Source organism: Diaphorina citri, unplaced genomic scaffold (genome assembly GCF_000475195.1).
Source record: "Diaphorina citri unplaced genomic scaffold, Diaci psyllid genome assembly version 1.1 scaffold9, whole genome shotgun sequence".
Lineage (NCBI taxonomy): Eukaryota > Metazoa > Arthropoda > Insecta > Hemiptera > Psyllidae > Diaphorina > Diaphorina citri.
Genome location: NW_007377448.1, coordinates 553577 through 578870, shown reverse-complemented (window position 1 = coordinate 578870; position 25294 = coordinate 553577). Strand labels below are relative to the sequence as shown.

Sequence of the window (25294 nt, the reverse complement as noted above, 5' to 3'; positions counted from 1 at the left end):
ACTTGCCAGATTGTTCAACATAACCGGATAACTCACCCAGATTGTTCAACATAACCGGATAACTCACCCAGATTGTCTCCTTCCGTATCACTTTCCCCTCCTGCAGATGATCCTTGCATACTGCTGTACATTTCTTTCACTTTGCTGAACATAGACTGGGCTTGTTCCAATGCCTGTGTGTAGTCCATTCTCTTGTGACGAGGGGCTACAGGAATATCCTTGGTGCTGAATTGGGCTCGCCCCAACTCTTCATTCTCGGGTGGAAATTTAGGATACCCGCCGTCCGACTGAATTTCTCTCTTGGCGACCTGATGGGGTTTTAGAAATGAAGTAATGTCATGGAAAGTACAAAAGGGGTTTAACTTTTGTCTTACACAAACTTAGAGGCCAATGAAGTTTAACTCAATGAAAGTTGTTATCGCTAATGGACTTTTAAATTATTATGAAAAAGAAAGAAAATGTGTGATTAATTGATTATATTGATCAAAATCTTACTTTTAGAAATGAAGTAATGTCATGGAAAGTACAAAAGGGGTTTAACTTTTGTCTTACACAAACTTAGAGGCCAATGAAGTTTAACTCAGTACTCAATGAAAGTTGTTATCGCTAATGAACTTTTAAATGATTATGAAAAAGAAAGAAAATGTGTGATTAATTGATTATATTGATCAAAATCCTATGTGCTGACAAAATGTGTGCTTGTTATTAATTAATACCATACATCATGGTTTTATTCACAAATACTTACGTCGTATTTTTCTGGAGCGCTGAAAACGACTCCTGTAAAAATAGAAACAAAAACAGGGAAATTAAGAGGGGGAAAAAACAGCCCAACTCCTCAAGCTAAAGATTCCAAATTTGGAAAACTTGGTCCCCAACTTGTGTGGATATCACAGCATTACCCAGAGCCTCCTTTACTAATTCCATTAAGTAACTATTATTTTTTATACTCGTAATGCTGCCACTGATGGTCACTCCTCATTTAAGCTAGTGGTAAGGTTCGTATGCATCTTATTGTTTGGAGTCAGTAGACAAAAGAACTAATGAACATTTTAGGTACTGCATATCAAAATGAACTTGTTTTATCCTTTCGGCTCGGCGTCTTTGAGAGGAACTTATTGCATTTATTTGTTTGATAAAATACAGCTTATTTCGAACTGTTTCCACCCTTTCCATCGAATTTAGTGTGGACACGGCCTTCATAAGTGTCTACTTTTGATTTCTAGTGGAGGAGACTGGCAAACCTGAGTCACTCAAACGTGTGGAAAATCTAACAGGAAAGACAGTCGAGTATCACGAAGTAGATATTTTGCAAGTGTCTGATTTGAGAGAGATTTTTAGTAAAGTAAGTACGAGCACAGACTATAATTTCATCTATTCAACAGTTCGATTAACAAAACCTGTGGCTTACATTCTATTTAGGTACTTTTTCTCAAGCTCAATGGTGTTTAGATTCTGTCTTCTTTTCCTTAGAACCTTACATCGTCAGATCGTCACTTACCTATCACGTCCCTTTATTGTCGCTATACCTCAAGATCTCGCCGCATCTAGTCAAGTAAGATCTATTTATAAATAAAATACTGAAGACTTTTCTTACACCAAAGACTTTTTAAGACTTACAGACGACACCGAAGCGAATACAATAGTCCGTCCCCTATACCTTTTATTATTAGTAATAATAAAGGAAGGACGGACTAAAAAGAAGTTTTTAATTTAAAGATGAGTTATACATTAGATTAGGTGGTCCAACAAAAGAACATCAGAAAACAGAGAGTATCTGGTGAAATCGAACGTTCCACATGACAACTTTGACAAGCAAGAATGTTACCACTGGAACAACTATGCTTAAGAAGTACTATTTAATTTATAGATCTCGCCGCATCTAGTCAAGTAAGATCTATTTATAAATAAAATACTGAAGACTTTTCTTACACCAAAGACTTTTTAAGACTTAAAAAAGGAGTTTTTAATTTAAAGATGAGTTATACATTAGATTAGGTGGTCCAACAAAAGAACATCAGAAAACAGAGAGTATCTGGTGAAATCGAACGTTCCACATGACAACTTTGACAAGCAAGAATGTTACCACTGGAACAACTATGCTTAAGAAGTACTATTTAATTTATTTCGATACTCGTTTATATTTTTAGCCAGCTTAGTTAGCTTGGTTGGTAGCGCGTCTGCCTTGTAAGCGCTAGGTCGCGAGTTCGAACTTTAATTTATTTCGATACTCGTTTATATTTTTAGCCAGCTTAGTTAGCTTGGTTGGTAGCGCGTCTGCCTTGTAAGCGCTAGGTCGCGGGTTCGATTCCCGCCCGGGCGTATTTTAGTCATGGAATTTGCCACCCGGTCAAAAATTAAAAATGTTCAAATTAAATATCAAGTTTTCCAAAAAACGGCCTGCGGTCCCCTCATATTCCTTGCCGTTCTGCATATTGCACATTTTACTTAAATGAAGGGGTAATCTTACTGATTTTTAAGTACCTCCGCCCCCTAATTTTCTGGAAAAGTCATGGAATTTCATTCCGGGAAAAGCGTATAAACCCTGTAGGTACATGGTTTTTCCTCCCTACATTTCAATATCCTTTGCATTTCAGTGGAGAATGTGGAAGATACCTCACTAGATTGAGTTGAAGAGAGTTCACTCTTGGTTCAAAACACTCACTGGTTCTGAAGGTGACAATGCTTTTGACTTGCAAGCTCAAGTATGTGGATGTTTTAGCTCGTGGGAAAATTATTCCTAAGTGAGTATGGACAATATCACTAAGTGGACATTTTTTATGATGATTAGTAGGTAAGGTACCTATTTACCTACTCCTCTGCAATATTGTCAAAGGGAAATTGGATAGCCAACAGTTTATTCCTTTAAATCACTTCCTTTGTGAATGATTTCGTTCACGAAAACCCGTTATTTTGTTTCATATTAAGTACCAAGTTCCAGTCTAGTTAGCTTGGAGGGTAGCGCATCTGCCCCGTAAGCGATGGATCACGGGTTCGATTCCTGCCCGGGCGGATTTTGTTCTAAACAGATAAGATTCGTTCTCAGAACGGCTGGCCTTCTACTATCCTGTCTTCCCTCTTTGCTTCCGAGACGAGAAGACCTCAGTTTCCTCTATTAAACTTAGTTTGTAGTGAGCCGACATTAGGGCCCTGGTTCCAGGGTCCTAATGTCTGGTTCCAGGGCCCTAATGGGAAGAGGGCCGACATTAGGGCCCTGAAGTAATGTCCAATATATCTGGTTCCAGGGCCCTAATGGGAAGAGGGAGAGGTTGGGTTTTAGTGGGTCTGGATGTCCCGGTATCCGGACATCAATCCCACACTCCCCATTGCAAAGGTTTTTGCAATGGGCGTCTTTTTGAAGATTTCCCCCTCTCCACAAAAAAAAAAAACTTAATTTGTCGCATAAAACGGATTGGAATTGTGGTTCACAAAAGTAAAAATTCACGTCAGAAAAGATCGTGATTTTATTCTGACTTGAGATGTGGTTGGTGTTCCTTTGTTTGTAATCATTATTTACTTATTTTCAATTTGTTTGCAGAACCCACTGGAGTCCAAGTATCTACTTATATGGGAGTTTTTCCTGGACACTCGATAGTAGAAGTTTGTTGGTTTCTGAATGGGTGTTGGTTCGGGGTACTCTTGTGCTACTGGCCAATGCACCTAAATTGAAATCCATCTGCTGCTGGCTACTGTAAACAAAAAATGGAAATAGGGGGAAATTCAGAATAATAATAATAGACTCTTGAGTGGAAGGTATCTAACACCTAAACCTTAGAGCTCCATGATTAATGCTCAAATTCTCAAATAAAAGAAAACGAAATTCTATATGCCTCGGCTGGGACTGAACCCACGCCCTACTCTTTACCAGACAAACGTCTTGACAACTACGCCACCAAGGCAGGTTTCCTAATTCCTCATCCAAGTAATGATGATGCTCTTTACGAGAGCAAGTTTCAGTGTTAAAGTCTTTTAGCCTCCATCTTATATCTGTAGTGAAAAAGGACAAATCCCAAGTAGGTAGTGCCGTGTTGTTTTTTCGATCTCATTTTTTTTTCTTTTTTTTATTCTGACTTGAGATGTGGTTGGTGTTCCTTTGTTTGTAATCATTATTTACTTATTTTCAATTTGTTTGCAGAACCCACTGGAGCTTACGCTCTCCTGAAGTCCAAGTATCTACATAAATGGGAGTTTTTCCTGGACACTCGATAATAGAAGTTAGTTGGTTTCTGAATGGGTGTTGGTTCGGGGTACTCTTGTGCTACTGGCCAATGTACCTAAAGTGTAATACCTAAGCCTTGAAATCCATCTGCTGCTGGCTACTGTAAACAAAAAATGGAAATAGGGGGAAATTCAGAATAATAATAATAGACTCGAGTGGAAGGTATCTAACACCTAAATCTTAGAGCTCCATGATTAATGCTCAAATAAAAGAAAACGAAATTCCATGCCTCGGCTGGGACTGAACCCATTTTTTTTTAAGAGTTTGACAGAGGGAACTGTAAACGCTATGGTCTTATCGTCCCGAAATCGGAGAGAGAAGGAAGACAGGATAGGAGAAAGCCAGCCGTTCCGAGAACGAACATTATCCCATCAGGATAAAATCCGCCCCGGGCGGGAATCGAACCTGCGGCCTAGCGCTTACAAGGCAGACGCACTACCAACTAAGCTAACTAGGCTGGCCCATTTTTTTTCTTGTTTTCGGTATTTATGTATTTTTTTGTTGAATGAAATAAACGTATTTTTATAACATTTTTATTTGTTTGTATTGTTTTCCAATACTTGAGATTGATGAATATTAGGTGATTTCAGGGACAATTAACAAAAAGAAAAAATGTTCAGTAGTGTCACATTACCCAGCATGTAACCATTGACATTTCATCTTGGATTACTTCTACGAGTACGCGAAAATTTACTGTTATTCTAACTTTCTGTTCTCCAGATGTTTTCCAATACTTGAGATTGATGAATATTAGGTGATTTCAGGGACAATTAACAAAAAGAAAAAATGTTCAGTAGTGTCACATTACCTAGCATGTAAGCATTGACATTTCATCTTGGATTACTTCTACGAGATGCGAGTACGCGAAAATTTACTGTTATTCTAACTTTCTGTTCTCCGGGCCGGGCTAGGTTCATGCTAGATCAAACATTTTACGCGCATCGTCTGAAATGACCTTATTCTCAAGTGCTGCGCTCTGTACACAGTCAGCTCAGATAAAATGAAATCAGCTGATTGCCGGTACGGCTCGTTTTGTTTACATTTCCATCCCCCCTTTCCTACACCTGTCTGTTCCAGTACAAAAACTGAGAACTGAGCTGTTTTCTTTTTTTTCTCTGCTGAGTCAGTCTAAAATTAAATTTCCTTTTGTTTTTCATGGAAATTCCCAATTACCTTTACCTTTGTATACCTTACCTCAAGAAGACGTAATTTGAAAGTGGTAATTTTGAGCTGTTGGATGATCAAATCAGCTAGCCAGCTTGTTCTCTAGCAGTAAGCTGTTGTGGATTTAGTCTCAGTTCAGTTCAGATGGGGTGGTGGCCAAGGTGGCAACAGTTGGGGTGGACAAGGTAAGCATTTTGAAGTATTTGGAAGAATCATGAGCCATACCTTTGTATACCTTACCTCAAGAAGACGTAATTTGAAAGTGGTAATTTTGAGCTGTTGGATGATCAAATCAGCTAGCCAGCTTGTTCTGTAGCAGTAAGCTGTTGTGGATTTAGTCTCAGTTCAGTTCGACGCCATTGAAGCAATGAAAATTACTGTTGCAAGTTGTATCTGAATCCTAAGTGCACCCATTTATGAAATCAAGCAACGTTAGTGGCACACATCTGAGCCTCATGGGCTAGCAATATATTATAGCGGGTAAGTGTTTATCATGTTAAGTTAGTATGGCTCTTTGTGTGACTTTCCTGTTATTGTTCTAAATTCTAGTCAAATTTTGATCCTGTTATTTCATCGTACTAAGTAACGAAGCAATATTTAGATACATGGTGTTTAAATATTGAATTTTGAAATTTTAGAATTGTTACCTCGTCAGAGTTTTAAGTTTTAACTGTCCGCGTTTTTATCAGGTAGTCTAGTCGCAAAATAATAATGTCTAATAAAAACTGATAATCGGAGAAAATTTCCTCATTGTGTTGAACAATTTCGTCAAATTTCATTGAAATCGGACAAACCGTACGAGTGTTATGGTGAAACGAACAACTTACAGACAAATGAAATACAAAATCGTCGAGTTAAAACTTCAAACTCAATTCGTTCTTTCAATTATTACTACCTTTCTATCCTACCTATTTTATTCATTAAGTTTGTCCTCCAATACCTATATTCATACCGATTGCATTTAAACAATTATTTTAAGTTAAAATAAAAACGCATTCCAAGCAGTATGTATTTTATATTGAAATACCTACATATTGTGTTTTTCGTGTTTAATTTGTTTTTGCGTATTCGATGGAAAATAAATAACCAATAAATAGTCAAGGGGGACAAGTTCAGTTCAGAGAGCCCGTTATCTTAACAGATTATGCAACATGCAATACTTGAAGGATTTTCCCCCTCAAGAACGTACGGTAATGTACGGTATATCACGCGTGCGGTAATACTACTCAAGGGGGACTTAAGTCACTCTCGTTTTGCAACGGATACAAAAATATGTTCGGGAATCGAACCTGGAATCCTAGAATACAATCCCATGGTTTAGTTTTTTTCTGGATATAATTGATGGTTTGATGGTTTTTTTCTGGTTTTAAGTGTCTCTAATACTACTCACTTCTACACCTGGCAACACTGTCATGAACGATGCTCAAACTCAAATCCGCCATTTTGTTTTTCCACTCTCTCTAGTCTCTCTAGTGACGCCGGTTTTCAGGATCCAAGAAAGTCGTCGTCTTTAGTTTTTTTCCTCGTTTTCATCTGTTTTCCTACACCTGGCAACACTGTCATGAACGATGCTCAAACTCAAATCCGCCATTTTGTTTTTCCACTCTCTCTAGTGACGCCGGTTTTCAGGATCCAAGAAAGTCGTCGTCTTTAGTTTTTTTCCTCGTTTTCATCTGTTTTTGACCTAGGAATTCTTTTATCTCATCAGCAACATGAAGCCCAGATACGATGTAAGTATTTTTGCCAGAAATTCTCGTCATTTTCCCATTTTCTGTGAAACTTTCATCAGCAACATGAAGCCCAGATACGATGTAAGTATTTTTGCCAGAAATTCTCGTCATTTTCCCATTTTCTGTGAAACTTTCACCAAGGGGGACTTAAGTCACTCTCGTTTTGCAACGGATACAAAAATATGTTCGGGAATCGAACCTGGAATCCTAGAATACAATCCCATGCTTTAGTTTTTTTCTGGATATAATTGATGGTTTGATAGTTGGTAGTTTTTTCTAGTTTTAAATGTCTTGGGTGAATGTTGTAAATCATATATTTTCTCGTTTCAATGTTCGTCTTGGTTTGGCGCTTTCATTCCATGGGGTGTTCTCATTCCGCCTTTAGCACGTGATTAGAGATTGATACTTAGCTGTCTTCAAGCATTGCTTGATTCTTTTTTTTCCGAGCTAGCAGCTTGTGCTGTTTCTGAGCTGCCACCTGCTGCCGATTCTGATTCCTGGAACTTTTGATACAGCTCCATTGCCTTCTCAAAAAACTTGATCATTTCGGGAGACATTTGACTCAGGTCAGGGGTTGCTTCAGCTTTTTCCGCAACCTCTCTCACCTTGCGATCAGACGCTCTGGATTCTTCTTCTGTGGAGAAAAAAAAAAAAAAATCTGGTGTGAACATCACACGACTTTCCTTATCCTATTGAATTATGCTTATTTGGGTGTTCTTCTACCCTAATTTTTACAATATCTCTAACCGTTTAGTCGATATAGCTGAAAACCGCCAAAGAACGGTCCAAATACCGTTAACTGCAGCATCTATCTTAACCAAACGTTTTGTGTTGCATCCTTGTCACATTTGTGTACTACATACCTACCAAATTTCAAGTCTGTAGCTCATACCGTTCCCGAGATAGTGTTCAATTACACCGTCAATCGCCAAAAAGCGGTCAAAATACCGCCAAGCGTTGCACCGATCTTAACCAAAGTCCTTGTATATGCAAATTCCAACATAACCGGATAACTCACCCAGATTGTTCAACATAACCGGATAACTCACCCAGATTGTTCAACATAACCGGATAACTCACCCAGATTGTTCAACATAACCGGATAACTCACCCAGATTGTTCAACATAACCGGATAACTCACCCAGATTGTTCAACATAACCGGATAACTCACCCAGATTGTTCAACATAACCGGATAACTCACCCAGATTGTTCAACATAACCGGATAACTCACCCAGATTGTTCAACATAACCGGATAACTCACCCAGATTGTCTCCTTCCGTATCACTTTCCCCTCCTGCAGATGATCCTTGCATACTGCTGTACATTTCTTTCACTTTGCTGAACATAGACTGGGCTTGTTCCAATGCCTGTGTGTAGTCCATTCTCTTGTGACGAGGGGCTACAGGAATATCCTTGGTGCTGAATTGGGCTCGCCCCAACTCTTCATTCTCGGGTGGAAATTTAGGATACCCGCCGTCCGACTGAATTTCTCTCTTGGCGACCTGATGGGGTTTTAGAAATGAAGTAATGTCATGGAAAGTACAAAAGGGGTTTAACTTTTGTCTTACACAAACTTAGAGGCCAATGAAGTTTAACTCAATGAAAGTTGTTATCGCTAATGGACTTTTAAATTATTATGAAAAAGAAAGAAAATGTGTGATTAATTGATTATATTGATCAAAATCTTACGTGCTGACAAAATGTGTGCTTGTTATTAATTAATACCATACATCATGGTTTTATTCACAAATACTTACGTCGTATTTTTCTGGAGCGCTGAAAACGACTCCTGTAAAAATAGAAACAAAAACAGGGAAATTAAGAGGGGGAAAAAACAGCCCAACTCCTCAAGCTAAAGATTCCAAATTTGGAAAACTTGGTCCCCATACCAAGGCTATCTGGGTTTAAGGTTTAGGTTGAAAAAAGGAGGGGGGGAATAGTAAAAGTAACATCCTGGGCTCCCTTCTTGATAATTATTTATTTTTTCTGTCCGTAGGCGCTACTAGATCATTTTCCATGGGATAATAATTATTGAGAGCTGAATTTTCATGGGATTTTTTTTAGCCTAGTTGCCCAGTAACTAGGTATTTAGTTTTTTTTTTTTTTTTTTTTTGAGATTTGATAGAGGGAGCTGTAACTGCTAAGGTTTATCGTCCCGAAATCGAAGAGAAAAGGAACACAGGATATGAGAAAGCCAGCCGAGAACGAACCTTATCCCTTCAGGATAAAATCCGCCCTGGGCGGGAATCGAATCCGTGGCCTAGCGCTTATAAGGAGTGTTTGGGAGCTAAATTTCCATGGTTTTTTTAGCCTAGTTGCCCAGTAACTATTTAGTTATCTAGCCCCAAATAACTTACCCGAGCAAATCGTGAGGACTAGTAACGAAACGAGGAACATAATTATTCACTATCACAACACCGGGGAAAAAGAAAACAACCCTATTGCGAAGTAGGTAACTTGGTGACTTCAATGTTGTTATTGTAAGGTTGCCTATATTTATACACTGGTGAGCTGACCAGTGTCGGTTGAATCAAAAGGATCCAGTTATCGACTAATGGGTACATCAGTGAGGAAGGTTGGGGACTGTAATTTTGTATTTGGGTACATACCTACTTAGTTTTACAGGTAGGCATGGCAAGAATTCTCCCCAGAAATGCGAGAGAATAGTCCAGTATGGACGGGATTCGAACTAGAAAATTTGAATAAATCAAATTAACATGTGCCAGCCTAGTTAGCTTGGTTGGTAGCGCGTGTGCCTTGTAAGCGCTAGGCCGCGGATTCGATTCCTGCCCGGGGCGGATTTTATCCTGAACGGATAATGTTCGCTCTCGGAACGATTGGCTTTCTCCTATCCTGTCTTCCTTCTCTCTTCGATTTCTGGACGATAATACCTTAGCAGTTACAGTTTCCTTTACAAAACCTGTTCAAAAAGAATACACGTATGTATTGCGAACTAGAAAATTTGAATAAATCAAATTAACATGTGCCAGCCTAGTTAGCTTGGTTGGTAGCGCGTGTGCCTTGTAAGCGCTAGGCCGTGGGTTCGATTCCTGCCCGGGGCGGATTTCATCCTGAACGGATAATGTTCGCTCTCGGAACGATTGGCTTTCTCCTATCCTGTCTCCCTTCTCTCTTCAATTTCTGGACGATAATACCTTAGCAGTTACAGTTTCCTTTACAAAACCTGTTCAAAAAGAATACACGTATGTATTGTATAGGTATATCCTTTATTATGCTCAACCAGCTGGGATTGTGATTTATGCTCGTTGTTTGAAGGTCGCTGCTTCGAACGGTACCTACCGATTCCGATGGCGTACCAACTAAACTAGCGGCCAAAGGAAGTAAAATACAACTATAGTTTCACCCAAGTACCTATTGAAAATACATCAATACCATCCGCCACTAGTGCTTATCTATCAGGTAGGTACTTCATTCACCTTGGTGTACGAGTATTAGTGTTTATCGAAAAAGAGGAACCATTACCAGAAGTACCTACAACAAATAACTCATTGTAAGGACCTCCTATTGTTTTTCTTCTAATTAGAATTATGTTAATTTAAGTGTTTGACGTTCAGCTACAATACCTACATCAACAACTTGTTGATTTTCCAACTCGTAATTATTTTTGCCATTGCACTCATGACATGATGACTCTATGAACTTAATATGTATAAGCTTTTTCCCTGTATAACCGTATAAGTTCGAGCGACTCTGGCTGAAATCTAAAGGCCTGAGCATCGCGAACTCTTTTGAGCTTTTTCAAAGATTTGGCATTAAATAATAGCGGCCAAACTGTACATTTCTCGAGGTCCGGTCCGCGGACACTTTTGATCATCACTAAGTATGGGAGCTGTCTGCAAAATTTGAGCGACCTGTGGCTAAAGGTAAAGTCGAGAGAAACGCTAGTTTCTTTTGAGCTTTTTTCCTGTACATATTAGGAAGGTATCACCTAAAAGATTCGTTTCGGACTTTTTAATCTTCATCAGCTAATCATAGCCCGAAATATAAAAGATAAATATTTTCCTCAGATTGGGACAGGTGTTTTCTCGTAACAACTGCCACAGCTATTGCTTGGGTTATGAATTAACTGACAGGATGCTACTCTTTCTTGGTGCAGGTACCTGTCAGTCATACCTGAAAGAGAAATCCTCAGGCCAGCCACTCACTATCAGGTAGACCTGACGTTTACAGCACGTGCTGCATGCGTCTAGCCCAGAGATTCAAAGACCGCGGGAGTAAGTTCAGTTCAGAGAGCCCGTTATCTTAACAGATTATGCAACATGCAATACTTGAAGGATTTTCCCCCTCAAGAACGTACGGTAATGCACGGTTTACCACGTGTGCGGTAATACTACTCACTTCTACATCTGTAAAATAAATAAAATAAAATAAAAAATAAAAATGAAGGGAGTTATGCAATATGTATTAAATTTTGTATAAGCCATTAGTACTTTTCTTATATTTTTTTATTTTTATTTATTAATTTTATTTTTAGATTTTTAAATTGGTTTGTGTTTGCAAGTAGTACTCTGGAGTTGCCTTCACATCCTGGGCAATTCTTATTTGTTCTCTTGCTACAGTAATGTATGGTCGACATCCACTTTTCCCTATTATAATCAGTGCAATGGGGATTCTCTATAATGTTGGCACAAGTTTGGAATCTTTCCATTAAGTGAAATGAAATGTGTTGTATGTTTATATCCATTGAGTGAAGTTAGAAGACAAGATTAAATCACCTGTACTGGTAAAGCTATGTAATCCTTATAATTACCTATGTTGGTTATATTATAGTACTATAGACATTTCCATGAATTTGGATGTGGAGTGATTTATTTTTTGCACAAATTTGATATTTACTTGAGTTATTTTGCATTCCCCCCTTTTTTCTTTCTTATTATTGCAGGTCTTTCTAAAATTGAGCTATAGGTAGTAATATGTTTGTGTCTTATTGTGGCTTTTCAGGTGCCGGGACTGGAGGTGGCTGGAACAGTGGTGCCTCTGGCAATGATTATCAACAAAGCTATGGAGGTGGTCCAGTAAGAGGAGGTGGTGGCTATAACAGTCAAAGGCCTACTCCATATGGACAAGCTGGTGAGCATCACACCTTGAAATTTGGTATTGATATAAGTAGGGCTATTCGCTTTGTTAAATGCCTTTGTCACTGCAACCTGGTGATCTTGTATGACGTCCCCTTATGAAACCTTGAAATGATATTGCTTTAATCTGAGGAATTCCATGAAATCAAAACTGCATAAACACTTTTAAATGCTAACTCTTCTAATCACTAATGTGGGCATAGATAGGAAACTTTCACCCCCCCAACTTTGACCATACAACCCAAAACATGGCCAGGCTTTTTCGCCATCAACCAAGCCTATTCCTTGGTCACCTTGGTGCAAATTCAACTGCACAAACTATACTAATACATCAGCATGCTTGCTGGTACCTACTCTAGCGGACTTTCATTCTTTCAGTTTTGTAACACCCATTCTCTTCCTATCCGTTTTATAGGACAGTCAGTGTTCAGAGCCCGAGTCCCTGCGCAAACTTTTCATTGGTGGACTTGACTACAGAACCAACGATGACAGTTTAAAGGCTTTCTTTGAACAATGGGGTGAAATTGTGGATGTCGTGGTCATGAAGGATCCAGTCACCAAAAGATCAAGAGGCTTTGGATTCATTACATACTCTGAATCCAAAATGGTGGATGAAGCCATGTCAAACAGACCTCATGAAATTGATGGACGAGTTGTAGAAACCAAGAGAGCTGTCCCTAGAGAAGTAAGCTTTCTATTTTCATGATCCTATATTTGTTGTAGGTAAAAGTTAGGCGGGTCACGAAGGTTCAAATTGCATTAGAACAAATGGTAATTTCAGAACGGGAATTGAAAATGTAAGTTCTTGTTTAGACTTCAAGAGTAAAGGGACCTTTCAGTCCTACGTTTTTAGTATCAACAAGGTATGTAAATGTGTTATTTGCAATATATTACAAAGATTACAAAGAAAGAAAAAAATATATAAACTTGAATAATGAAAGGTTACAATAGGCAAAAGTAAAATAACAAACTTATACATTAATAGATGGTTTACATAAATAGGTACCTATTATGGGATGTTTATTGTTCTCAATATAATTAGATATATCAGAAATGCCTTTGTCACTGCAACCTGGTGATCTTGTATGACGTCCCCTTATGAAACCTTGAAATGATATTGCTTTAATCTGAGGAATTCCTTGAAATCAAAACTGCATAAACACTTTTTAAATGCTAACTCTTCTAATCACTAATGTGGCACAGATAAGCATGTTGTATCTATGTATCTAGATAGGTCACTGATTGAGCCATTGCATCATATGCTACTGCTATTTTATTAGCAAAAGTGTATTGCCTTGGAAAAATTTTCGTTTGACTTATTTATTTTTTGTAAACTACAGTTTAAATCGGTCACCAAAGGGTTAAAAGAATGTTGATAGTAGATTCACAGGAGAGTAATCATAATCACTGTTTGATTTTTTTTGTTTCAGCTGGAGGTGGCGGTGGTGCCGGTGGCAGAAGGTATTAAAAACCCTTACACTGTGTGTGTTCCTTGACATTTGCATGAAACAGTTCATGTTGTACAGATTCCATTTGACATGAGGTAAGTTGATATGCTTGTTATTTTTTTTTTTTTAATCTAAAGTACTTACTAATCTAATAGTTAAAGAAGTATTCATATCAACCAAGTGTTGTGTCATAAGAACTTGAACTTCGCTGACAGATTTGATTCAAAGGAAAAATTGAATTTTAATATTACTGTGCCCAGAGCATTAGGTACAATCAATCACAATTAGATCAGAGAAGAGTTGAATTTTGATTCACAATGGGCACTAAGACATAGTGTAATTTGGTGATTAAATGTTACATTCTTTGGGCACTGCTTACTCAGTGATAACAAACCATGACATTTTTTTTTATTCTTGTTTACATTTACAAACTTACTCATCTTTTCTATTTCAGTTTACTCATGATTCTGTTTGTTTTTGTATTTTGTATTGTAGGTAGGCAGGATATACTTCTCCAGTTGAGATCAGAAGGGATGTAGGCCTAGGTTCTAGGCTAGACCATGAAGAGAACTATTAGACATGAACAAATAGGCCACTGTATCCAGGTAGCAACATAGGCCAGTCATCCTAGATCGTCACGTGCATAGGCCAACCTAGAACGTCAAGCAAATAGGCCCAATTATATCCCCTAATAGCAGACCACAGTCATGAAGAAAACTAGGCCACTCCTCAGTCCACTAGCAGCATAGAACCTCAACTCAAAATAGGCCAATGTGAATCCAAACCAGCTAAGGAGCGTATGAAGAATACCTCTAGGCCAGTCTGATAGCATGGCTTGTAGTATACAGGATGGAGTATGGACGTTATGTAGTGATTACGTTTTCGTCGTACCACAAGGAATCAAATTGTAATGTAACAAGTCGGCTTTTATGTAGTACCTATTAAACTATCTTACAACCAATACACACATTTGGGACATCAGAAAATTATGTATTGATACTTTTAACAACACGCTTTTTTAACTTGCTGTATTGTAATCCCTCAGCTTCACAGTCATTTATAATGGCAGTAGAACTATTTTTTAAGATTTTATGTTGGCCATCAACTGGAAGCTTTGTAATGAAAAAGAAATCAAGGCCCGAGTGTATCTCTGTTGAAACTTCATTGTTCAATTTCTTTTATTTATTATCTTTTACAATACTTTTTATTAATTTCCATTAGCCTCATTTTTATCTCAGTATAGTATTTTGTGTTCCCTCCCCCCACTATAACTTGTAATAAAAACTAAACAACTACTCTCACCATTGATTCCAATTTAACATTTATGTTGTTAGTTATTTTGATTCAACTTGAATGTTAAATGAACTTTTTTCCATGTAGCAACACACTAAAAAGTAAAGGGTGCCCCTGTTTTAAACGAAAAAGTCTGATATGTACTTTGCATCAGGAGAGGGTTATCCCTAGTCCCTCATATGCGAGGGAATAAACCAAGTTACATGTTATCCCCCTGATATTCGTGATAGAGTTGCTAATGTACATGCATAGAAGGCTAGGATTGTTTCAAATACGTTTGGATAAAATATAGTGGGTCATTCACATGATCTTTCTCGTGTTGGAAAAATATCCTCTCTGTTGGGGTCTACGTAAAACTAAATGATAAGGTTTGTATGTGTAGTATTACTTTTAGTGATTAGGATAACCTTGGCTTTTGTAGTCTTCTTTCTCCTTTAAATTTATTGGGGTCATTTTCTGGTCCTCTTGTGTGGATCCAGATCTTAAAACTGTGATGGGACAGAAGAGGTTAGCACTAAAAATTCGTGAGTACTGCTTAGACAGAAAATTGAGAAAATGCAATCTGTAGTAAGTTTTTCAATTCAGCGAGGAAAATTTGGGATGGATGTATGAGCTGATAACCACAAGCTGTTTTTTCTTTTTAAAGTTTAAAGACTTTGAAAAAAAAAAAAACCGAAACGAAAAAATGCAGGGTAGGTGTCTTTAAGTTTACATCAGGGTTTATACGCGACCTGGAAAAACTGGAAAACCTGAAAAAGTCATGGAATCTGAAAATTGGCCAAAAAGTCATGGAAAATTTTTATTTTTATTTTTTTTTTTTTTCAATTCACGGGGGCTACCCATTAGTACAGCAAGTCCCTAACTTAAAAGCTTAAAACTACAGAAAATCGTGAAAAGTTCAATAAAACCTGGAACAGTCATGGAATTTGCCACCCGGTCAAAAATTAAAAATGTTCAAATTAAATATCAAGTTTTCCAAAAAACGGCCTGCGGTCCCCCTCATATTCCTTGCCGTTCTGCATATTGCATGTTCAGTTCAGTTGTTCAGTAGAGAAGATTAACTTCAGCTTGGTTAAGAACTTCTAAGGCAAAAGTGAAATCCTTTCATATTAATTAAGCAGGTTCTTAACTTGTTTTCTTTAAATTTCCACCAAAAAGTACTTTCCTGAAGTGAACTTTGATCTAATTTGTTTGTGATTCAACCCAGTGATTTTTTTTTTTATTTTTATCAAAATCAAATTTTGGTATCACCCAATAGTGTGGTGTTTCACTATCATTGTAATAAGGGAGTTTTGATTTCACAGCATGTTGTAAATAACCAATTACCTCATATATTATCTAATCTATTGAATTACAAGGATTGAGGACAAGAAATTACCCAACTCTTTTCACAATTTCATCATTTAAAATGTAAGTAAGTACTCTATGTTGTATTCTCTTCACATTTTGACAGTTTGGTTTTTCCTTTTGTTTCATTGTTCATAGCCAGTTGAAAGTAAGTACATAATATGTACATTTGGAAAGCAAATCCAAGTTTACAATGCACTGGCTTGAGGTACAAGTTGGCTTGTACATGATTATTGTCAGCAGACACTTACTGAAGCTCAAGTTATGGAGGTAACTTTTGTAGATTGACATATGCCTGTCCAACCTATACTTTCCTAGGGATGATGAAACTCTCTCCTTACCCTATGTTTTAGCAATGCAAGAATTCCAAAGTTCTTCGGGCCCTTTTGCCCAAAGTCCTAACAAGCTCTGATTTTTATCCTGATGCTTGTTCAGAAGTCATGTCACAAATAAACAGTAACCAGTGTTATTATAGGGTTATGTTAAACACAAAAAGGAGCTTTATTTTTCATTGCTGTGGCTTCTCAACATTTATACATTCATCCTTAGTGACTAATCTAACTTTCATCTCTCTGATTACCTAGTCCCCCTAGTCTACAATTTGTTCATCTGCAAGTACCTGAACACTTTGGGGGTTAAAGCAAGGTCTGTGGAATTTTTGTCAATCTTTTCTGTACTTACAGTGAGTTGAACGTGGTTAGTTCAGATTCATTCATGGAACAGGCCACTACTCAATTAACTTTTTTTTTATATATAAGAGTTAGAACTAAGTATCTGAAATCTTCTAGTGCACTAAAACACCTACCAGTAGAATTATTTACCTTTAAACCTCAAGGATTACTTTGGTCAATATGGAACCATCGAGAGTGTGAACATGGTGACCAACAAGGAAACTGGGGCCAAAAGGGGATTTGCATTCATTGAATTTGACGACTATGATGTGGTGGACAAGATTGTGTGTAAGTTGAATAATATATCCTAATATTTAGCATAATTTATATCTTACCATTTCACAAATTTACTGTATGTATTTTTTTAAGAAGAAATATTGCAAATAAGATAGTATAGAAAAAAAAAAGAAAAAAAGGAAAAACCCTACCCTCAATACCTAGGTGATTTCCCCAATTTCATTGTTTAAAATTAGGACTTAGTCAAGTGTAACTTATCCTTATGTTTTTTGTTCATTCCAGTACAAAAATCTCACAACATCTGTGGAAAACGTGTAGAAGTGAAAAAAGCACTGAGCCGATCAGAAATCAACTCTGCCCAGTCTAGACAAGGTGGTGGTGCTGGAGGTAGACCAGGAGGTAATCAATGGGGAGGACCACAGAACTCATGGAACCCATCAGGAGGCCAAGGTGGATGGGGTAAGATACCTGATTTAGTTCTCAAAGAAAATGTTATGATCAGCAAGCTATTGCTGGAAACATCTTGGTGGAAGACTCAGTAACTTTCTGAAATTCCATACAAATAAATTGTAAAAGAAACAAGTGAAGTGTAGAGTATTAGTTATTTCTGTTGCAATTTATTGTTGGAAATGTTCTAAATTTGACACATATTTGAAATGGGTTTTGCAACCAAAAAAACTGTACTCCAAATTATTGTACTCTCTTACATCTATCTAAATTTATATGAAATGAGAAGAAAAGGGAAAAAAGACCTATTTGTGATTTTTTTCCTCATTATTTTTTCAATTCAATTCCAATTTTTATTGTGTTACCTATTTGACAAAGAAAAAAATCTCTCAGAAAGCATTGGTTCAGTCTAATATTTTATCCGTTCCAGGTGACAACTACCAATCAAACCCATGGGACAATCAGGGAGGTGGTTGGAATGGACAACAGCAAGGTGGTGGCTGGGGAAATCAAGGAGGTTGGGGTGGTCAGTCTGGTGGTGGATGGGGTGGTGGCCAAGGTGGCAACAGTTGGGGTGGACAAGGTAAGCATTTTGAAGTATTTGGAAGAATCATGAGCCATATTTTTTTTAATCCCCATAATTGATGCTGAATGTTGCCAGCATTATTTTTTCAGACACTTCTCCACTTCTGCATCATTTTCCCCTACATTAGATTGCACTCAGCATCTTTTTCCCTTCTTGCAAAGATGTTGATGTATGTATTGGAATTTTCTCAGTACCTGTTTTATATGAGTGATCATACTTATTGTAATGTTAAAGATCTTTGATTAGACATGTTTTTCATTTCTAGTTGTACATAGTTAAGATTGTCACAGGTCTTGTCTATGAAGACAAATGCCTCTAGTAAGACTTGAGAGTGATTTGTATGAGTAATTAAAATCCATGAAGTTTGGAGTATAGTCAAGCAAAGATCTTTGATTAGACATGTTTTTCATTTCTAGTTGTACATAGTTAAGATTGTCACAGGTCTTGTCTATGAAGACAAATGCCTCTAATAAGACTTGAGAGTGATTTGTATGAGTAATTAAAATCCATGAAGTTTGGAGTATAGTCAAGTCTTTGGGCTGATGAAAATCAGAGTTATTTTAGGTTTAATTTTCTTTGTCCTTTTCTCCTACAGACAGTCCTTTATCCTACTCCTCAGTATCAGGGACCTCCTATCCTATTTCATGTGCTTCCTACTCTACCTATCCTATTACAAGTGCCTCTGCCTCGGTCATGGGTGAGTTTTCACAGAATGTGTCCACATCCTATGTGTCGTTTCAAATGAACAAGAAGAATTACCAAGATGATTATAGTATCAGGGACCTCCTATCCTATTTCATGTACTTCCTACTCTACCTATCCTATTACAAGTGCCTCTGCCTCGGTCATGGGTGAGTTTCCACAGAATGTGTCCACATCCTATGTGTCGTTCCAAATGAACAAGAAGAATTACCAAGATGATTACTCCGAGGAAGAAGTTTTCTGAGTTTCAATGTGTTGAAGATTTTAAACCCATTTGAATGAGTTGCATATAAGAATTACCAAGATGATTACTCCGAGGAAGAAGTTTTCTGAGTTTCAATGTGTTGAAGATTTTAAACCCATTTGAATGAGTTGCATAAGTTGCAGACCAGCTCTCCATATTTCATATTTGATGTTATTATCTTTCTTTATTTTGATGTTCATCCTTTTGAAAGAGTGGAAAGTTGGAATGAAAATAATAAAGGTTTGCTGCCCATACTTCCTCTGTATGGGCTTTTAAATCTAATTGAGAAGATTTGCATTTTGTCTTTTATACAAGTATAGGTAGTATGAAAATATGTAATAAAGCATTTTTTTTTTATTCCATTTTTATTTATCGAAGATTTTCTTTTATTTGAATCTCCCATGTCAGGACTTCTTGATTTATGTGTATGCTTTCTTTTATATTTCGTCCTTTTTAGAGATGTCACTGTGTTTCCGGCATTTTTTTAAGATTTCCAAATGGTGCAGAAGATTTGAACTCATTTTTGAGTGCCCAATATTTATTACCTATCTTTATTTTCTCCAAAGTTGTGATTTAAATCTGAACCTTAGAGCTTTGCGGTATTTTGCAGAATGAGTAGATACCTATAGCTATATGCCTACAATAATCAAAAGTAAAAATAGATGCTACTTATCAGAAGTACCTATTACTTAACTCATTTAGTCCATTGATTTTTTTTTTCTATTTAGTTACGCACATTGCGTACTTAAAAAGTAATCAGGCGTTCATACAATTTCATTCACTGGTATATGACGAAAAATTGACACATCCACTAACAATGGAACTCAATCTTCAACACTCTATACTCTATAGTTGTAATACCTATGTAATAAATGGTTTCTTTACTAGGTATAGGTACTTGCTACACTTTTATCTGTCCGTATTTGAAAATGAGATTTGTGATGATTTTGTCTCTTAGAACAAACAAGAATAGTAGAATACAACATTGAGTCGCCAGGATCGCCACCATGATCATAATCAAAATATCCAGGATGGAAGTATCATCATCATCATTGATATCTTTATATTCATCTCTATCTTCATCTTTATCTTTATCTTTATCATCTGATGGTTCTCTATGTTCGTCATCATTTAAATTATAATCGTTATAAAAATTGTCCAGATATTGATTATTATCATTGAGATTTACTTGGTTGTCATGATATTTACCGTGGTGTTTATCAGAAGAGTGATGATCCCTATTCAAATGTTGCATTCTAATTCTGTCATTTGTTCGAGTTCGATATGGTTTATCTTCCACAAGTTTACTTAGATCCCGTTCAGTTTGATGTTTATAGGGCAAATCTTGTTGTGCGTATTTAAAATCATCTTCGTCATATCCATCGTAGCCCCTCGCATTTTCTTTGTGTTTTGTGATTATATTTCTAGATAGATATTTTTTGTTTGATGTTTCTGTTGGAGTTAAAGTTCTTTTATGGTTGTTATCGAGTGTTTCGGTCAGAAATTGTTGACTTTCTGTTGTATAATCATCGTTGTCTGTTTGAATGTTATTCACTATAACAGTCTGATCATTTACCTTTCTATTAAAGACTTGTAGGACTGTTGTTGTTTCAGTTTTTCCGTTGTTAGTGATTTCATGCCCAAGGGGGCTGGTTGTAAATTCATCTGGTAGATCCTCATTTGCCTGTAATATGTTGTCCAGCACGTCTAAATATGTGTGTACCATTTGTTTGGTGTTATTCTTTGAAATTTTTTTGGATTTATTATGCAATTCTTTAATTGGCATATTTATATCCATTGAAAGGGTCACGTCTTCTGGTAGTATGTCAGTAGTACTTTTCAATTGTTTCTCTTGGGACAGGACCATTCCATGGTGTCGTGGTTTTGCATGTCTTTTTTCACTTTCGTATGTATTAGACTTATTCACGATGTTATGTAATATTTCCGTCTCTTCTTTGTCATTATTTTCCTCTTTTACATATGATTGAGATTTGATAGTAGGTTCTTTTTCTAATTTCATTTCTTCTTGGAGTTTTTTTGCCATCAGAGCATCACGTAATTTAGTTAAGCGTTGTAAGTAGATTTCCGGGCTTATGTTTTTACTATCTCGTTGGTTAGTGAAGTCTTTAATTTTGGACAGTAACCTCAGACTAGAATCGACTTCTTTTGGAAGGAGATGATACTTGGCCGTTTTTTTGTGCTCTTGTTGTGCATAGGGCTTGGTTGCTTGGTACTCATAACCGAGAACATTATTTGGAACCATTTGGAATAATACCATAAACATAAAAACCTCTTCAATACGAACTTTCATTTTTGTAGAAATTGTCAGTCCTACGCCTAGAAATTTACTTATCTTTATTTAAAAATGGAAAATTTCATTCATGAATAATTTTTTAAATGTTCATATAATTTTAAGTCCTACTAAATTAATAAAATTCTATGTAGCTACTTTCTCAATGTAAAATGTATTGAATTTTTTCTGGCTCTACTTTTTGTTGCGTAATAATTTAATAATAGGTATTACTTAATAAACTTGTCCATTAAACCTTTCGGGACGATAAGACCATAGCTGAATTACTTGCTTTAGTACATTGCTCTTCAGTTTGTTTTCCAACCAGTTCAGACTTTAGTTGTTTCATTATTTCCAACTTTTGTGTATCCCTACTTAAAGTTGTTATTTTGGGCTTAGAATTTTCAAGATTTTCCCGCCGTTAGTTGTGTTTTCAGTTTAGCTTGTTACCGGGTTTGTATCCCATATTTGAAGTTGGCACGTACCTTATTTTGTACTGGACTACTTTTCGGGTCTAAATTCCAGACCCATCTTCAGCAGATTGTGACAATTATATCATCCCATGATATTGTTTCTAACTAAAGTGCCTATGTACCTAACTGCTTTGCGTAATAATTTAATAATAGGTATTACTTAATAAACTTGTCCATTAAACCTTTCGGGACGATAAGACCATAGCTGAATTACTTGCTGGAGTACATTGCTCTTCAGTTTGTTTTCCAACCAGTTCAGACTTTAGTTGTTTCATTATTTCCAACTATAATGAACACTGAACAATGGAACTATTTTCGTATTCGTTTTTCTGTGCCTAAATGTTACATCAGGTTGAATACATTTCCTCTACTTTGTATTTTCTTTGTTTCGTTTATTCCCCTCCTTTCGACCCTTTCATGTGTTGTCTCATACCTACCTGTTGAACCTCTACTTTGTATTTTCTTTGTTTCGTTTATTCCCCTCCTTTCGACCCTTTCATGTGTTGTCTCATACCTACCTGTTGAATTTGTTTGTTTATTTTCTGCTGAAATTTTTAATTTGTTATTTTAATTTGTTTATTTTCTGCTGAAATTTTTAGCTTTGGGATTTTTTTTACTTTCTATTATTTTTTCTATAAAAAAGGGAGAAAAATTACTGTGAAAGACCCTGTAAGTATATTTTGTTCTTACTCCAAAAAATTAATGTGTTCTTTAAGAATATATTCAGAGATTTTATTTACCTATAGATATGCATTTGCTGAAATTTTTAGCTTTGGGATTTTTTTTACTTTCTATTATTTTTTCTATAAAAAAGGGAGAAAAATTACTGTGAAAGACCCTGTATATTTTGTTCTTACTCCAAAAAATTAATGTTTTCTTTAAGAATATATTCAGAGATTTTATTTACCTATAGATATGCATAGTTGATTAATTGCTCCAAAAATGCGAATAAATGTATGTTGTTTGTATGTTGAAGATATCATGATGCCATTTGTCATCTCTCGGTTGATTGTTTAATGAGCGATAAACATGAAAATATTTGCAGCGGAACTTGTTGGGATGTGTTGTTCTTGTTTCTAACCTACCTGTTCATAATTATCACGTTGTGTAATATCACAGAGATGTCCGTATATACCTAGGTATGTCAAATACCTACGTACTGATCCACTTTATATTCTTCTTCCATTCTTTATACTTGGTCCATAGTAATCTGTTAAGAGCAAGAGTCCCAGTGTATTACGTACTGATCCACTTTATATTCTTCTTCCATTCTTTATACTTGGTCCATAGTAATCTGTTAAGAGCAAGAGTCCCAGTGTATTAGGTACTTATTCATTCATGCAGACGATCGAATAGGTAGATATAGATACCTAGGTAAATAACTTAATACCTACCTAAGAGTTATTAGGTACTTATTCATTCATGCAGACGATCGAATAGGTAGATATAGATACCTAGGTAAATAACTTAATACCTACCTAAGAGTTATGTATGATCTCCTGGGAGACAAAATATTGGTTCTCTAAAAGGTGATGACGATTTTTAAGTTAGATAAATGACCTCCTGCGAAAAAAAAGCTACCTATATCAGGGCTTACGAAATTATATTTCATATTTTTTGTTGCTATGATGCTATGACTTACCAGATCGAGCTCTATCGAACAGTTAGCTTGATCTAGAGTTGAACGCAATACCATGTTAAAATGACCTGATAAATTGACTTGTATTTTTTTTTTTAAATTTATATTTACATATTTGTAAACTCTGCCCATGAAATTAGACCTTGTTTAGACTGCGAGAGCAAAGGGACTTTTCAGTCTCATTCTGGCAGGCTAAACAAGGTATATTTTATTCTATTCTGATAAGCCCGTGATCTGATAGGAAATGAACTCTGGAACCTGAAGATGTGCAGCGAATTTTGCGTTGCAGTTGTGGACAGTGCTACCGTCCCAGATTCTCTCTTCCCTTGATTTCTCGCCAATCGCAATGCGCTATTTGAATTGCGTCCATTATCGCTTGCAATGTTTACAAGTCAATGATCGAGAGTTTTATATTTAGATTAGGTCACTTTTTTCTTTCTTTCTTTTTCTCTGTTTACAAAGAAACACGATTGTGTCACATGCTGTTGGGAGCGGTATTAGGGGATATGGGATACTAGTAAGGTTTAGTCAATCCGGTGTTATGGGATATACCAGTAAGTTTAGGCTATCCAATTTCCTAGGTGTCGAGTTGATGATTTTTGTTGTTGGTACTTGTAGCTAACAGGGGAGGCCACCCTGTGAAATTCATATTTTGAAATCTCTTCCTTGTCCCTAATTTCAACTTATTTCCAGTCAATCCGGTGTTATGGGATATACCAGTAAGTTTAGGCTATCCAATTTCCTAGGTGTCGAGTTGATGATTTTTGTTGTTGGTACTTTTAGCTAACAGGGGAGGCCACCCTGTGAAATTCATATTTTGAAATCTCTTCCTTGTCCCTAATTTCAACTTATTTCTCAGTCTATTTGAACTTCCTCGCCCAAATAAACCTACTCGCCTCTACTGCCCCCATTTGAGCCCACCTCTTCTGCCCCTATTTTTTTTTGTTTTTTTTTTTTTATTTAAACAGGTCTTGATTATTGTTCCATAAAATGTAATGTTATTACCAATCAAATATATAAGACCTTGTTTAGACTGCGAGAGTAAAGGGACTTTTCAGTCCTATGCTGGTAGTATAAACAAGGTATATTCTATTCTATTCTATTTGACCCACCTCTTCTGCCCCTATTTAACCACCTTTCCTGTCCCTATTGAAACTCTCTTCCCCCTATTTAAACTCACTCCAGTGTCCCTATTAGCCCCCCTGATCATTTCTGTGACGGGACCTTGAGTGCATCGTTTCCACTCTTTCCCTTTCCGCCTTTTCTCTTTTCATCTCTCGATTTTTTTTTAATTTGCGTCCCCCCCCTCTCTCTCTCTCTTTCTCTCCCTCCCTCCTCACGCTAATGCAAATGAAGGTTACTTTGGAATAAATTATTATGTAAGTGTTCTTTCTTCTTCATTTACGTAATGGTCTTCTTTGGGTCACTGCGGACTGCGGTTGATAAATCAGGTACTTATACTTACCAGCTATGCTTTCAGAGTTTGAACTGTACTTAAAGTTTACCTATTTTTACTTTCTATGACTAAATTAGGTATATTGGGTATTGGGTTATTGTCGTCTAACTTCATTAGCTTTTGAAACCCCGCCTTTCACTTTGATTGGTCAACTCAGAAGAACCATTTTTCTATTCCTTCGATTCCCATGTTGACCTTTAAGAATATTCACCTTGATTGATTTTGTGGTCTCATTGATTTCCCATTT

The 25294-nt window shown here is 36.6% G+C and overlaps 3 protein-coding genes across 3 annotated transcripts; 1 reads left to right on the top strand and 2 right to left on the bottom strand.

Moving 5' to 3' along the window:
- Positions 1-13: 13 nt before the first annotated feature.
- LOC108251881 lies at positions 14-927 on the bottom strand. The gene is made up of 3 exons (XM_017442382.2): positions 903-927; positions 749-834; positions 14-308 (listed from the first exon to the last, which is right to left on the bottom strand). The coding sequence occupies exons 1-3, from the start codon at positions 925-927 to the stop codon at positions 33-35; spliced, it is 387 nt and encodes a 128-aa protein (XP_017297871.1). The 3' UTR covers positions 14-32.
- Positions 928-6956: 6029 nt separating this feature from the next.
- LOC103505471 (heterogeneous nuclear ribonucleoprotein 87F-like) lies at positions 6957-19098 on the top strand. Its single transcript, XM_026820579.1, has 8 exons — positions 6957-7113; positions 12630-12903; positions 13645-13675; positions 16441-16450; positions 17114-17261; positions 17493-17669; positions 18088-18240; positions 18839-19098. Exons 1-8 carry the CDS (start codon positions 7096-7098, stop codon positions 19096-19098), a joined length of 1071 nt encoding a protein of 356 aa, XP_026676380.1. The 5' UTR covers positions 6957-7095.
- On the bottom strand, positions 7404-9630 carry LOC103505220. Its single transcript, XM_017442442.2, has 4 exons — positions 9476-9630; positions 8876-8907; positions 8380-8620; positions 7404-7747 (listed from the first exon to the last, which is right to left on the bottom strand). The coding sequence occupies exons 1-4, from the start codon at positions 9513-9515 to the stop codon at positions 7530-7532; spliced, it is 531 nt and encodes a 176-aa protein (XP_017297931.1). The 5' UTR covers positions 9516-9630; the 3' UTR covers positions 7404-7529.
- Positions 19099-25294: the final 6196 nt, after the last annotated feature.

Excerpts from the sequence above, each read along its gene's own strand:
- LOC108251881 (XM_017442382.2), bottom strand. The coding sequence starts at position 927 with ATGGAATTAGTAAAGGAGGCTCTGG. Across the intron at positions 835-902 it reads ATTAGTAAAGGAGGCTCTGG|TTGGGCTGTTTTTTCCCCCT; the intron begins GTAATGCTGTGA and ends TAGCTTGAGGAG. Across the intron at positions 309-748 it reads GCGCTCCAGAAAAATACGAC|GTCGCCAAGAGAGAAATTCA; the intron begins GTAAGTATTTGT and ends AAACCCCATCAG.
- LOC103505471 (XM_026820579.1), top strand. Across the intron at positions 12,904-13,644 it reads AGCTGTCCCTAGAGAAGTAA|CTGGAGGTGGCGGTGGTGCC; the intron begins GCTTTCTATTTT and ends TTTTTGTTTCAG. Across the intron at positions 18,241-18,838 it reads CAACAGTTGGGGTGGACAAG|ACAGTCCTTTATCCTACTCC; the intron begins GTAAGCATTTTG and ends TTTCTCCTACAG.
- LOC103505220 (XM_017442442.2), bottom strand. The coding sequence starts at position 9,515 with ATGTTCCTCGTTTCGTTACTAGTCCTCACGATTTGCTCGG. Across the intron at positions 8,908-9,475 it reads AGTCCTCACGATTTGCTCGG|GAGTCGTTTTCAGCGCTCCA; the intron begins GTAAGTTATTTG and ends CTATTTTTACAG. Across the intron at positions 8,621-8,875 it reads GCGCTCCAGAAAAATACGAC|GTCGCCAAGAGAGAAATTCA; the intron begins GTAAGTATTTGT and ends AAACCCCATCAG.